Raw genomic sequence first — 15,354 nt, forward strand, 5'->3', positions numbered from 1 at the left:
TAATGTTGCCACAGCAATAAAATTAATGGAAACAAATGTGTGATGGATATTGTATGTTAGCAAAGTGCACCTGCAGCACAACACTGGGCACTCTGGACCCTGTTTCACTGCCATATGATTCAAATTCTTGATTGCAGTACACTGTTTTATATTCTCTTTTGATTTCCCCCTCCTTTTGTGTCTGCTAACTGATAAGCCAGCTCTGTCCTTTCCATGCTCTCCCAAAACAATTTTTTAAACTTGTTCAGTTCTTTAATTATTTTATTGCTTAACTTTACAAATCTCTCTTCCATTCCAGCTACAGGTTATATCTTTTTTTTTTTCTTTTTTTTTTTTCCTTTTCCATCAGTTTTTCCTGTTTCCTTTTCATGATCTCTGTGCATATGACCATGTATTCTTTTTATTCTCAGATCTCTGGCATATCAAACAGTATTTTTTCTACCTGACTGGATTACAAATTTTGTCTGTTGCTATCATTTCATCCTTTATTTCAGTGTTCTTCTTTCCTGCTGAGTCCCTGCTGCCTTTCCATGTTGTGTGACTGCCCTGTCTTATCTTTGAAGTTTTTTTTCCTGTATGTCCAGCACTTTGACACAATGTGGTAATCAAAGTTCTGTCCACATTTAGTTTATCATAATTCTGAATAATTTATTTGCCAAAAGAGAGAAAGAGCAAGCTTGTAGCATTAATGTCCGAGACTGGATATCATTATTATATCAATAATAACAACGTAAAAAAATTAAGGTATTCTACTGTGAAGTCCTACATGAAGAATTTATATTATAATAACAATAAAAATAATAATCTGACAAGCTAAGACACAGAAAGTAGTAGTACTAGTACTGATATATTTTGAGTTGTCTGAGATAGGTTTGAAAATGAGAAGGAGATTAAAGTCTTATCATGCACTTACCACAACCGATTATTGATTAAAGTAAGGAAATTATGAAAAGTGAACTATTAACAGTCACATCTGCTGATCAGTTATAACACAACAGTTACTTGTCCATCACCCAAACAGTTACTGCAAAGCAAACAAGCAACATACCCCCGTCGGCGAATACTTTCCAACTGAAGTGTGTTGAGTTTCTTCGGCTTTCCGTATTTATCCTTGTGCAAGCTTTGTTGGTTTGGAAGAACAGGAAAAGGGAGAAAAAATGAAAGATGTATAAGAACACAGAAGAAACAACTAATTAACTAGCATCATGAGATGTTCTAATACAGGGCTGCATATGGATATCAACCTTTTACAAGGAACTTACTGCTTTGATAAAGAAATGCATGAACATTTACTATTTATACTAATTGCTGTGACAATATGGAGGCTATCACGTTTGATGTGTTGCACACCATGCTGAAACTGTAAACACACACACACACACACACACACACACACACACACACACACACAAGTGTGCATGCACTTATACACGTTTCACTACAGTATATTTTAATTTATAACTACAACAATGGACCTTTTTTTAACTGTAAACTGATCAGGTAAGTGTAGGGAACGGGAATGGAGTATTTTCCATGCATACCATCCTAATATATTCGTTCCTGGTCTATAACCAAAGCAGCTACCCCAACTAGATCAACTACTTATCTAATAGAAAGCCACTGCAGAGTGAAAATCTTTTCAGAATGCTAAAACACATGTGAAACATAAATTTACAATAAAGGATACATGGTATGAAAACATTAAATTGTAAGTAATGGAGTGGAATGACTTACTGCTACATAGTCAAGGAAGTCCAAAGACTTTGCACAGAATGACATATGCATAGCATAGTCAAGGGAGGAAGCTGTATAATTCACACTGGTTACATGCTCAGCCCACACACAAGAACTAAATACTAATTCACTATCTGAACATCAAATTTTTGTGATTCTAATTGTCAAACTGTATTAGACTGCATTATGGTACTGACCATTACAGAACCCTAGGCACCAGTGACTCCATCCCAAAAATGTCTCATACATATATATAAACTCTAATAGCTCTTTGAACATAAACAGAACACAAAATTTGGTAGTATTCATAAGAGAAAATATGCTGTCTATTAAAAATCATCAAAATTTTAAATATTTCTTTTCTAACTTTTGCTCTCTTCTTCCCACCAACTTTTGATATTTAACTCCTGCTACAAATCCATCAGACACTGCCGGAGCATCTTACAAGCAGGAGATATTTCAATTACGATAATTATTACCAGAATCAATTTCAGAACAATATAGAGCACACAAATGACAATGAACAACACTGCTATCTGTGGCATTAACTTAATAGACAAACATAAGACTGGTGGAGAAACATTGAACAACGTCCTATCCCACAGCTGTTTAAAACTGCCAAATGTGTTCATGGGGAGTATTTTGAGAAACAACAGAGATCAGTAAATTTAGCATTACAAATGATTAACTGGTTTCATATTGGGAGAATACAATGCAAGACCACCATTTAAAATTCTCCAAACCACTTAGTAACAATTTTCCTGGCAGATTGAAACTGTGTGCCGACCCAGACTCGAACTCGGAACCTTTGCCTTTCGCGGGCAAGCGCTCTAACAACTGAGCTACTCAAGCACGACCTCAAAGCTTTAATTTCACCAGTACCTCACCTCCTACCTTCCAAACTTCACAGAAGCTCTCCTGCAAACCTTGCAGAACTAGCACTCCTGGAAGAAAGGATATTGCGGAGACATGGCTTAGCCACAGCCTGGGGGATGTTTCTAGAATGAAATTTTCACTCTACAGCGGAGTGTGCACTGATATGAAACTTCCTGGCAGATTAAAACTGTGTGCCAGACCGAGACTCGAACTCGGGACCTTTGCCTTTCGCGGGCACTTAGTAACAAGTCTAGACATGCATTGTCCTGTTATAACAACCATACAAATCATCCACTAGTTTTTGAGCTCTGTAGTAACTACATTTGTGGTAATAATTATGGGAATGAAATATGCCTGCTTTTGTGAAAACAAAATTCTTCTTCATCCTTTAACCAAACATTTTTCAGCACATCGATGCAATCATCAGTAGGTCTTTATTTCACACCTGAAAATTTTTAAAGGTATTTAAACAATAAGGATGAAATATAAGGCCAAAATAAATTTTTCATTACTACTATGATTTGAATTATTACTCAAAATAAATTAGTATCTGCTGTAATTTGAAATAAAATTGTTATTCATGAAAAGCATAAAAATTGCAATAGTATCACCAATAAGTTCATGTCTAAGTACTCATGTAAACAAACTGTTTCTCCTTGTCTGCTTGTCTGTTTCTTTAATATCCACCAATTACTATGTGTGATCATTTTTGTCAATAGAAACAATAATTTCTTTACATATCCTGCATATGATAACTTGTGTTTATTATAACTTTTACATGTTTTTGTCTGTAATATGAGACTGCTCCATTAGTGAACTTTGAAGTCTGCCACATTTAGGAGGCACTAGGGTATACAGGCACCCGCTACTCTGTCTACAATTATTTAACCCCATTTATACTGTCAATAAATAATATATATGTACCATACCTACCACACCACCAGATGGTGATTAGTATGACAACTGAAACCCCACGAAGAACCAATAAATCATTTCAGAGCACTTGGTTTGTATTCTTAATACCATAATTTCTGACAGCTACAGAGCAGCCCTATGTCACAATGGAAATAAGAACAACACAATTAAAACTTTAACTTTCAGATAGAAAAGTCGTAGACCTGTAATAACATGTTTGTGTAAAGGAACCAAGAAGAATTTGTTTGTCCACAAAATCGGTGATTAAAAAATGCACTCTCTGGCTGCTAGACAGTGATAACATCTATGACAACGATAAAAGATAGTGAAGCCAGAGACGATTATTAATGAGCAATCCAGCACACACTAACTAATTAGTAGCTGTCTATCTGCTGAGATCTGAAAGAGAGTAGACACGTGCGAAAAAGAAAATGTTTGCACACCGAGTATTATTATCCTTGTGAATATGTAAAGATTATGTGTGAATATACATTCAGGACAGTTTTAAAAGTTATTTGACTATCTATTTATGAGTCCACAAAAATCCATCGTAACAATTTTGGACGGTTGTGAGGACCCGGAAAGACAGTAGCAATAACGGAGGGAAACATCAATGTGTCACCACAGCACTGAAGAGGTAAAAAAAATTATTTCAAGAAGGGACGTAAGAACATCATTTTTAAAATTTTTGTAACTACATATTCATAATGAAATCTTAATATTCACTCTTCATTTGCTACAGTTACTGCTCAGATAGCCGAAACCCCATCTGATAACATTTTCCAGAATAATTTTTAAAAAAATTCATTTAACTGTTTAAATAATATTTCCCTCATCATTTCCAAATCCTTTTTCCCAATAATTTCCATACAAGCTATAGGAACTCCACAACAGGCTGCAGATGGTCTCCGAACACCAATTTATGGTAGCATGCATCGATTCACAGCTGTAGGAGGAACAGTGGAGTTAGTTTGTGTACTGAGGAAACATCCGTACACAAATTTTTGTCACACTGTGCTTGGCTGATAATTAGGATATGATGTAGTTGAGCAGTTTCAATACTCTGTGATCTAAAGAGTGACTTCACACATCAACATTTCTGGGATCATAGCACTGACACTACGAGCAAGGGAGACGGTGCAGCGGTCAGTACACTGGACTCTCAAATCCCATACAGGCATTCTAATTTAGGTTTTCCATTGTTGCTCTAAATCATTTAAATAAAATGCCAGGACAGTTCCTTTGTGAAGGACACACCCAAATTCCCTCCCAATCCTTCACCCAAATTGTGCTCATACTCTGTCTCTGCTGACAGTATCACGTAGGTAACTGATAGCATTGACATTTAGCAGTTCTTCAGAGGTCTTATGGGAAGATGACAATGCAGATATGTACCACATATAGATTTGACAAGAGACAGTGTGAAAAGTATAAAAAATATATATATAATGACTCGCATACACTTTTTGCGAGAGGTAATATGCGAAACATAAATGGTGTTTTAAAAAGATTCATTCTATTTTGGAAGGTTTTAAATTTTACACAAATAAAGATACAAATTTCAACTTATGCATGAAAACTAAAAAGTAACTTTGGCATTGGTTGTAAGCTGCCAGTAATTGTGGTAAGCAGGAGGGGTGTCTGTGGCGAAGCTAGCTCTCTCACTCGTTTGTTATTCGATGTGTCCTGAGGTGAAGTAGCAATAACACAAAAAAGCCATTTTGTATTTTCTGTACCTATAAATGCAGCTCAGTTATTTCATATGCAGTCTGACTTGCATTCTGTGCGGGGGATACTGGAAGCAGTGGAACAGAACAAGCAGAATCACTTACGGTCACTTCCAGCATCCCTCACTGCCAAAGTCGAGTTACACTGCACGTGTCGTACAAATATAGCAAGTGATGAGCAGCAGAGAATGTGGTACTGCACCTTCTGCAGCTCAAAGCATTCTGTGATGGCACCGGCAGGTTTGACACACTCGCTGTTTCTCTAAGTGAAAATCCATCAGTTGCCTCCGTAGAGAGCGCATTCGAGAGAGTTTCAAACATAGCCTGTGGAAATCTGCTCATCACGGCAGATGGGAGTTTGCCATTCCTCGTGTGTCTGTTTGACTTTGTTATGTGGTTATGTTCCTGTTGCAGATCATACAGATTTGATGGTTAAAAGTCCTGCATTGTGGTGATAAACAAAACTATGTAGAGTTTTTTGGATTCTTTACAGGTGTGAAGATGGAGGATAACATTTTATTTTCACTTTTAGTGTCAAGTGATGAGGCTGCATTCCATTTACCTCAAAAAGTGAAGTGGGTATGATAACGATCTGATTTTCTCTGCTATTGTGAGAACGTAACATAAGTGTTGTGTTTCAACAGGGTGGTGCACTACCACACCTGTACCAGCAATTAGACTAGTTCTTATTGTGGCACTTTCTTTATGGTGGGATGGCCTCTAATGGTACCCAAATCTCGCACTGCAGCATTAGTCTCAATGGTTGCTTGGCCTAACAATTTTTTCTTAATTGGGCAAGACTTTATTTATGTGCCTCTCATTCCAAAACTGCGGTACACCCAGACATGCTCCCAGTCTTTGGGATGAGTTTGGCTATTGTCTGGATGTTCATTGTATGTCCAGTGGAGGGTACTTATGGATAATTTGTGGAAGGTATACAGAAACCTTGATCTCAAATGTAGCTGTATAAAGCATCCCAAGGATTTATGTGCAATACACACGATAAACTTTTGTAAAATAACACGGTTCTTTCAAAATAGAAAACTTTTCACTCACAAGTGTACATTACATATATCCCAAGTTTCTACCTTCGTTCGTGCAGAAGATGTAGTCTCGTAAAATCAGATGAATCTTCTGGAACACCGTGTACAATGACTTGTTCAATGCTACTTGCTGTACATTCATCATTCAAGCTTTATTCAGTCATACCTACTTCTTCACACAGTATTACATGCACAGTATAACTTGGCACTTTTGTAGGTGTTGTTGGGAGCATAAGCACACAATTTTCACGTAGCTTATAGAATCCTGAATGATCTGAAGCCCTCAGACCTTTACTGGTTCCTTCCTCTCAAAAAAGTGCAAAGTTTATTGAGCATGTAGTACACACATGAACACATTTTCCTTTATGCTCATAACACTCAATTGTTTTCAATAAATTCTTAAATTCTGTGTTTTAAATTATTTCAAAGTCAGCGCTAATAATGATGAAATATAAAGAAAAAAAAGGAATAAGATGTAGAAAAAGTGTACAATGAAACTAATAAGAAGAAATGAACTATGATCAAGCTAATTTATGTGGGAAATTCAGAGTCACATGTTAAGTTTGGGGAAAGAGGATAGTTCTGTGGAACATAAGAAACAAATACATAATAATACAGATTTTACAGCTATTAACAATGAACACGACTTGAATGTGTAACAAAATTACACAGTTCACAGTAAATATTAGAGCAAAATTAGGATATGACAAAATAGAAAATGGCACGAAAGTTTTTTTTGTCGCTCTTGTTAACTGTGAGGGAAAGCTTGTAGATCTATAAGCTGAGTGATTGCAGCCAAACCTCAGCCAAATATCGAAATATTTTTACGGTGAAATAATCTGATACCATTTTGATCGACTAATTACCAGAAACCCAAAACAAAGGCAATTAACTGACGATAACTGTTCATCCTGTGTTTTGCTTCTAAAATGTTAAGAAAAATTTCTTAATACAGAGATCACACAGTTTCCATTCAAAGAGAAATTCTTGTATCTCATTTAATTTACAGTTGGAATTTGACACTACCAAACAGCTGGTGTTAATGCATTTGTCTCTCAACACTATGCACTATACTGATAGCACACTACGATATCCCTCAATCTGTTACATCAAAATGAGTGGCAGAGAAAGAAGAATGAAAAATAGCAAAAACGATAGTTCTCAGTGTGGTCTCATCTGTAGTACGGTCGAGGCATTCTAGAAGAATCGTTACAAGTGCCCGAGGCGAGACCGGAGCCGAAGCCTATCCTCAGTGACCAAACGACCCACGTGTGGGTTAACTTCTAAGTGCTTATCGACAAAAGTATTAAATTAGAATTGTGTCACGGTTGTTCTCTGTTTTGGTGCAGAACTTCCCTACACGAGAAGATGTGGAACGACATTTGGTGAAGTTCTAGTCTTACGTTAAATCAGTAAGTAGATCGAAACAGCATATCCAGACACTCTGGGATGATGTTGGCATTGAAACAGAGGATGACACACGTAAAGCTGAAATACTAAACTCCTTTTTCCAAAGCTGTTTCACAGAGGAAGACCGCACTGCAGGTCCTTCTCTAAATACTCGCACGAACGAAGGAATGGCTGACATCGAAATAAGTGTCCAAGGAATAGAAAAGCAACTGGAATCACTCAACAGAGGAAAGTCCACTGGACCTGACGGGATAACAATTCGATTCTACACAGAGTACGCGAAAGAACTTGCCCCCCTTCTAACAGCCGTGTACCGCAAGTCTCTAGAGGAACGGAAGGTTCCAAATGATTGGAAAAGAGCACAGGTAGTCCCCGTTCTCAAGAAGGGTCATCGAGCAGATGTGCAATGCCTATATCTCTGACATCTATCTGTTGTAGAATTTTAGAATATGTTTTATGCTCGCGTATCATGTCATTTATGGAAACCCAGAATCTACTCTGTAGGAATCAACATTGATTCCGGAATCAGCGATCGTGTGAGACCCAACTCGCTTTATTTGTTCATGAGACCCAGAAAATAACAGATACAGGCTCCAGGTAGTTGCCATTTTCCTTGACTTCCGGAAGGCGTTCGATACAGTTCCGCACTGTCACCTGATAAACAAAGTAAGAGTCAGCTGTGTGGCTGGATTGAAGAGTTTTTAGCAAACAGAACACAGCATGTTGTTCTCAATGGAGAGACGTCTACAGACGATAAAGTAACCTCTGGCGTGCCACAGGGGAGTGTTATGAGACCATCGCTTTTCACAATATATATAAATGAGCTAGTAGATAGTGTCGAAAATTCCATGCGGCTTTTCGCGGATGGTACTGTAGTATACAGAGAAGTTGCAGTATTAGAAAATTGCAGTGAAATGCAGGAAGATCTGCAGCGGATAGGCACTTGGTGCATGGTGTGGCAACTGACCCTTAACATAGACCAGGGCTTCCCAACGTGTGGTCCGCGGACCCCTTAGGGGTCCACCGGCTCTTTCTAGGGGGTCCGCGGCCACCTATCACCAAATAGTGTAAAATAATGAGTAAAATTATTGAATAGAAATGTGAAAATCAAATTCATCACAATTTTTTATTTTCATGTGAAAAACATGTATACTTTTACTTCGGGTCGTATCCCCAAGCAGCCTTTGCGGTTCTTAAGTGAGAACATACACAATTTAGAGCCGGAGAATGCGGCTTCTCTGATCAACTGTTTCGCAACAATTCGGGGGTCGTTTGTGCGCCGGCTCAGGGCGCTAGATGTGCTGAAACCTTTTATGCATGCGCGGAGCGAGCTTTGTCGACCAATCACAGCGCTCGCTGGCACGTATGCGGCCCCAGGCATCATTAAATGTTAAACTTGCTTTGTCAGTACACTACATGTTTCATAAGTCGATTTTTGACCAGTTTATTACTTCTAACATGGATCGGTAGCTGAAGTCAGGATCCTTGAAGAAGGGTGCAGTTTCTCCAACGCCTTCACAACAAGGGAAGTTTCCAGTTGAAATGAAAGAGGAGGGAGGACGACCAAAGGAAGAACAATCACAAGAAGCTCCACAGCCGGATTTATTATGTGAAAACGCTGCAAGTACTCCATTGATTGCTATATCCTGTGGAAGTGGGATAACCGAGAAGCGTAAGTACAACGAAAGGTATTTAGAAATGGGCTTTATGGAGCCAAAGGAGGGTAAAGCTCAGTGTTTAATTTGTGCGCGAGTCCTTCCAAACAGTTCAATGGTTCCAGTTAAATTGCGCCGTCATTTTGAAGGTACTCACCCGGATTTCCAGGCTAAAGACATCGATTTTTTCAAAAGGAAGAGTGCCGAACTAGCTGCTTTTCAGCATTGCATGAAAACTCATGGAAAAGCAATTAATGAAAATTTGGATGTGACGGTGATTGCCCTTGGAGGAAGGTAGCTCCAACGTGTGAAATGTCAATGACAAAGTACTTTAATCAGGCTATGGTGTGTTGAGCAAAGGGAGTAAATCCACTAGTAAGAGTCTGGATACAGTGGGAATTCAAACTGGATCGTTAATTTCAAGTTGTTTTCATTCATCTCAAAATCAAAGACTATTGATACTTCGGGGGGGGGGGGGGGGCATTGGGAACATGGCATTTGCATTAAGAAGCTTTCAGTTCTCATGGGTTTCGCTCTGAAATTTAAAGTTTCTGTGCTCTTGACTGACTAGGGGTCCGCCATGGATTTTCGACTGAGGAAGGGGTGCGCCAGCTGAAAAGGCTGGGAAGCCCCGACGTAGACAAATGTAATGTATTGCGAATACACAGAAAGAAAGATCCTTTATTGTATGATTATATGATAGCGGAACAAACACTGGTAGCAGTTACTTCTGTAAAATATCGGGTAGTATGCGTACGGAACGATTTGAAGTGGAATGATCATATAAAATTAATCACTGGTAAGGCGGGTGCCAGGTTGAGATTCATTGGGAGAGTCCTTAGAAAATGTAGTCCATCAACAAAGGAGGTGGCTTACAAAACACTCGTTCGACCTATACTTGAATATTGCTCATCAGTGTGGGATCCGTACCAGGTCGGGTTGACAGTGGAGATAGAGAAGATCCAAAGAAGAGCGGCGCATTTCGTCACAGGGTTATTTGGTAAGCGTGATAGCGTTACGGAGATGTTTAGCAAACTCAAGTGGCAGACTCTGCGAGAGTGGCGCTCTGCATCGCGGCGTAGCTTGCTGTCCAGGTTTCGAGAGGGTGCGTTTCTGGATGAGGTACCGAATATATTGCTTCTCCCAACTTATACCTGCCGAGGAGATCACGAATGTAAAATTAGAGAGATTCGAACGCGCACGGAGGCTTTCCGGCAGTCGTTCTTCCCGCGAACCGTACGCGACTGGAACAGGAAAGGGAGGTAATGACAGTGGCTTCGTCAGGGCTTCACAATTGGACTGTGCTCGGCATTTTTACTTCTACTGTGTCGTCCACCCTGTATGTTTGCGTTCCAGTTCTAGGCTACGAGTGTCATTTTTTTTATTTACCATGTCTGCACAATTTCCAGAGAGACCTTCGATTCGAGACGTCGAGTTATAGGGGCGGAGCGGCACTTGGCTCTCTCGGGTACTGACTTGACTACGACGGCTGCAACTCGAGCACCCGCTCCCTCATCTGCAGAGAGTTGGACGGGCAGGAGGCGGCCTGGAAGGCGACAGTCGAGACACGTAGTGCCAAGCTCACCTTATAGTAAATGCGGGTGCAGGGATTTGTTTGGTTATGTTTGAAGCTATTCTTACACTCTTGTCCAGAGGTAGTAGATTACGGACCACGACGGAGCAGTTGCACGCACATTTTGAAGCACAGGTGCAGCTAACAGCTGCCTACCAGTACTTTAAGTTCTTTCAGCTGAGGGAGCAACAGACTCGAACAAACACAACAGCGATCAGCTAAATTGCAGGTCGTTAGTAGACAATGCAGGTTCGAGTGCTCTTGTGGGCTTCCATACAGTGATGCTACGGTATGTTCCACGATTCCATTACTCAAAATGTGTCCGAAGCACGCATTCGTTCTGCAATATTACAGTTCCCCAACCCAAAAGAGATTCGCAAGACATTCTAGATGTCGCAGTGATCGACTTAGAGTCTCCGGCTATCGCAGTGGTTCAGAAAGCGCGCATCACGGACAGTCGGGCAAAGGTCCGTCACGGCAGCAGCCGCCTGCAGCGTCTGAGCCACGAGTCCCAGTGTCACGTGCGTGGCCTGCTTACTGAGTCCCACACTGGAAGTTCGTACGGTTTTAGGTAATCATTTGCACAGGACGCCACCATCGGCACAGCCCTCACACAGTTCCGAGGCGATGAAATTAGACACAGGTGCTTCGCTTACACTATTGAGTAGGTCTACTTCTGATTTACTAGGTAGCTCACGGCTGCGAAGCCTTCTTTCCATCCTGCCAGTGATATTGGTGTCTATAGTCTGCCAGTGACCTCCTTCAATACGACAGAAACAGTGTCTTTCAAGTACTGTGTCGCTCCAGTTGCCCAAACATATTTAGAATTGAGCCCTTTGACTTGTTTGGTCTTCGAATTCGAGACAATGTATTGCGGGTGACTTTACAGTACTCGAAACAGAGTAAATCAATTGTGTGACAAGCACAGGCAGTTGTTTTGAGGTTAACGTTGTTCTCGAGGACAAAGCTCGGCCACGATTCTGTCGCACAGCCAACGCGCTATCGAGGTGCACGGGAGCTGCCATGACGGCACGACGCTGCTGCCAGTGGTATCGACAAGCCGTCCCACAGACCAAGTCTCTGCACCGATTTTTAATTTACGGTCAATCCTCAAACTGTGGTGGCCTCCTTTCGTGGCGACCTTATGGAGCAGGGCCGGTTATTTTCCAAAACATATTTCAACGAAGCATATTTGCAATTGCCGTTGGATGAGCAGTACAAATGTTTGATAATGAAGCTTCTGGTTCCACGCCCACGGAACATTCGTCAAATTTGAAGTGTCTCTTCCAGGTGCTTTCGGTTGGTGGCATCGCGTGTAACAAGGAAAAAAATCTTCATTTTTCAAACGGAGATTCTGTATTTAGGTCATTGTACTGGTCCTCTGGGAACGAGAAACATTTATTTATAGTTGACATGAAACGTTTCTGTAATAAAACGAACTGTTATTCTCTGCACACAAGAATGGTTCAAATGGCTATGAGCACTATGGGACTTAACATCTGAGATCATGAGTCCCCTAGAACGTAGAACTACTTAAGCCTAACTAACCTAAGGACATCACACACATCCGTGCCCGAGGCAGGATTCGAACCTGCGACCGTAGCGGTATATGAGAAACAGTATCAATATTCCATGATAATGACTCTGTATTTTGTAGTAAAGATACTGACAGTAAAGAGAAATAGATTTTCGTAATCTTTTGACTGATTTGAATTTCCTAAAAGGAAGACGTTCATAGAGACGTATGTATCTTGTAACGTATTTCTGGTAAATATATATTGTTATAGATAACCAAACCACTTATTTTAGTAGCATTAGCATACCTAGATATATCAAAAATGAAATGTGTATTTTTCATAGATTAATAACGCGCGGTACAACGCGAGTTGCAATTAGAATTGTTGCCTGTCATTTGCAAGACAGCAGATTCTTTTTTAAATTACTCCGATGTTCCATTTGCACGGTCCATAGTGTGTCAGCTTGCGTTCCAATATCTCAAGGATGCGAGCATGCTTTTCGTTGTCTCTAGGATGCCCTACTCACCGATCGATGTCTCATTCAATTTGTCGTACAAGTGGGAGACTGGAGCAGCGCAGTTCTTCCGAGCCTGTTCCGCCGAGGACAGTGCAAAAGTTGCAAAGGTGAGCTATTTTATTGTGCAATTATCAGTACCAACTCCTGTACAGGCTCCCAGTTGTTGTCTCGTTTACTTGTGGGTACAGATTCAGTCTTTGGTTCCTCAAAGGATTACTGTTTCTAGGTAAATCACGTCGCCTGTACAAGTCTTTTTAGCTGCGACTTGCTCGTCGCTCAGGATGATGTTATGACGAAGATAAAACACCCAGACGCGGAGCGGAGAAAATCTCCTATCCAGTTGGGAATCGAACCCGGGTCCCGCAGACGGCATTCTGCCTCGACGAGCACTCAGCTGAGGTGGCGAACGTGCGAAAAGGTTTGCGGCGTGATTACGGCCGCACAATGGTAATTAACACACTCTGAACGCGGAAAGGTAGTTGGCTAGATGCACGGGACATTCGATTTCGGAAATCTTTAGGGAATTCAATATTCGGAGACCCACAGTGACGAGAGTGTGCCGAGAACACCAGGTTTCACGCATCCATTCTCACCACGGACAACGCACTGGCTGACGGCCTTCACGTAACGACCGAGAGCGGCGTCTTTTGCGTAGAGCTCCGAGTGCTAATAGACGAGCGTGAAATAACCGCAGAAACCAATGTGGGACGTACGACGAACGTATCCGTTAGGGGAGCGTTAACGGGCTACGGCAGCAAGCGACCGACGCGAACGTCTTTGCTAACGGCACGACACCGCCTGCAGCGCCTCTCCAGGACTCGAGACCGTACGGGTTTGAGCCTACACGGCTAGAAAACCGTGACCCGGTCAGACGAGGCGCGATTTCACTCGATAAGAGCTGACGGTAGAGTTCGAGTACGGCGCAGACCCCACGAAGCCACAGACCGAAGTCGTTAAAGAGGCAATGCGGAAGCCGTCGGTGGACGGTGTTCACACGGAATTGACTGGGCCCTCCTATCCGACTGAACGGATTATTCACTGGAAACGGTTATACGTTCGGTCACTCGGAGACCACTCGCAGCCATTCGAGGAATCGTTCGCAAACGTGTCACCGGGCCACAATTTGTACGCTATTAGTTCGAAGAAGGTTCTGGAAAATTGGAGCAAACGATCTGGCCACCCAGATCGCCCGACACGCGTCTGTCGAACATTTATAGGATATATTCGGAAGGTCAGTTGGTGCACCAAGTCCCGCACAGGCAACACTTCAGCAATTATGGCGGCTGTCCGGACAGCACGGCAGGGGACTTGGAAAGACTCGTCTCGTCTGTGGCTGCCACGTCAAGTTGTCGCACTACGCCGGGAAAAAGGAGAGCCGGCACGGTATTAGGAGGACTTGGGTGACTTTTGTTACTTCAGTGTAAATACTTAATTTAATTAAATGTGGAGGTGTGGAGCAGAGCAGACTCACCCGCGCTCGCGGACGGCCTCGAGCTGCTTGCCGCTGAGGCGGCGCGGCTGGCCCCTCGCGTCCACCGCGACGGCGTCCAGCTCGTCGAAGGCGGGCGCCACGAACAGGTCGCGCAGGTTGAGGTGGGCGCCGCGGTGCGGCCGCCGAGGCAGCGACACCGACCCGTCGGCCGGGGGCGGCGCCGGCGCCGGCGGCGGAGCCGGGGGCTGTTCGCCGCCCCCAGAGGCGGCGGCGGCGGCGGCGGCGCCCAGCTCGCCCGCGCTCGCCACCGGCGGCGGCAGCACGATGGGGAACGTCTTCCAGTGGTACAGGAACTGCTCGGCCACCTGCCGCACAGCCCACCCACCTGCTCCTGTTATCTGACTCTCTGAAATTCTTCAGGTAGCACGGATAATGTACAACGAATGGAATGTTGTTTACAACTTGTACAGTGTACAGGCACCTGGCTGTGGCTCTAAAAAAAAACAACGAGAACGAAATTACAGTTCACGAAGAAGCGCAAGTTTAAGGTTGCCACGTTCGTATCGTTTTACCGTAAGTTTAATAAACACAACACGGAATTAGTCGTCGATAATTGATAATATATTCTCCATCACTATTTACAACGGTCTGCCAACGCTGGACTAACTTTTCGATTCCGTGATTATAGAAATCGGATGATTTTGAGGTGATGGACTCGTCGAGTGGTGTTCGTAGTGGATTTTCAGCCGGAAGGGAAGTTCCTCGAAGGTTGTTCGAAAGAGAGCGGAAAAGGTGAAAATCTGAGGGCCCAGATCAGCCGAATAAGGTGGGTGCGGAATGACTTCCCGACGCAACTCCCGTCAGTCTAGCAGAATGCGGACAGGCGTCACCGTGGAGCAGTTCGTAACATTTGGCAGTATGTCGACCATTTTGGATTAAGACACTTAAACTGTCT

At 42.3% G+C, this 15,354-nt stretch overlaps 1 protein-coding gene across 1 annotated transcript in view; it reads right to left on the reverse strand.

Moving 5' to 3' along the window:
* The window catches only part of LOC124777336, a 798,431-nt gene that overhangs the window by 212,094 nt on the left and 570,983 nt on the right, over positions 1 to 15,354 (reverse strand). The window contains exons 5-6 of the mRNA XM_047252702.1: positions 14,439 to 14,764; positions 1,049 to 1,120 (exon numbers count right to left, since the gene is read on the reverse strand). Coding sequence (XP_047108658.1) covers positions 1,049 to 1,120; positions 14,439 to 14,764 — 398 coding nt within the window. The remainder of the gene's footprint in view (positions 1 to 1,048; positions 1,121 to 14,438; positions 14,765 to 15,354) is intronic.

Source organism: Schistocerca piceifrons, chromosome 2 (assembly GCF_021461385.2).
Source record: "Schistocerca piceifrons isolate TAMUIC-IGC-003096 chromosome 2, iqSchPice1.1, whole genome shotgun sequence".
Lineage (NCBI taxonomy): Eukaryota > Metazoa > Arthropoda > Insecta > Orthoptera > Acrididae > Schistocerca > Schistocerca piceifrons.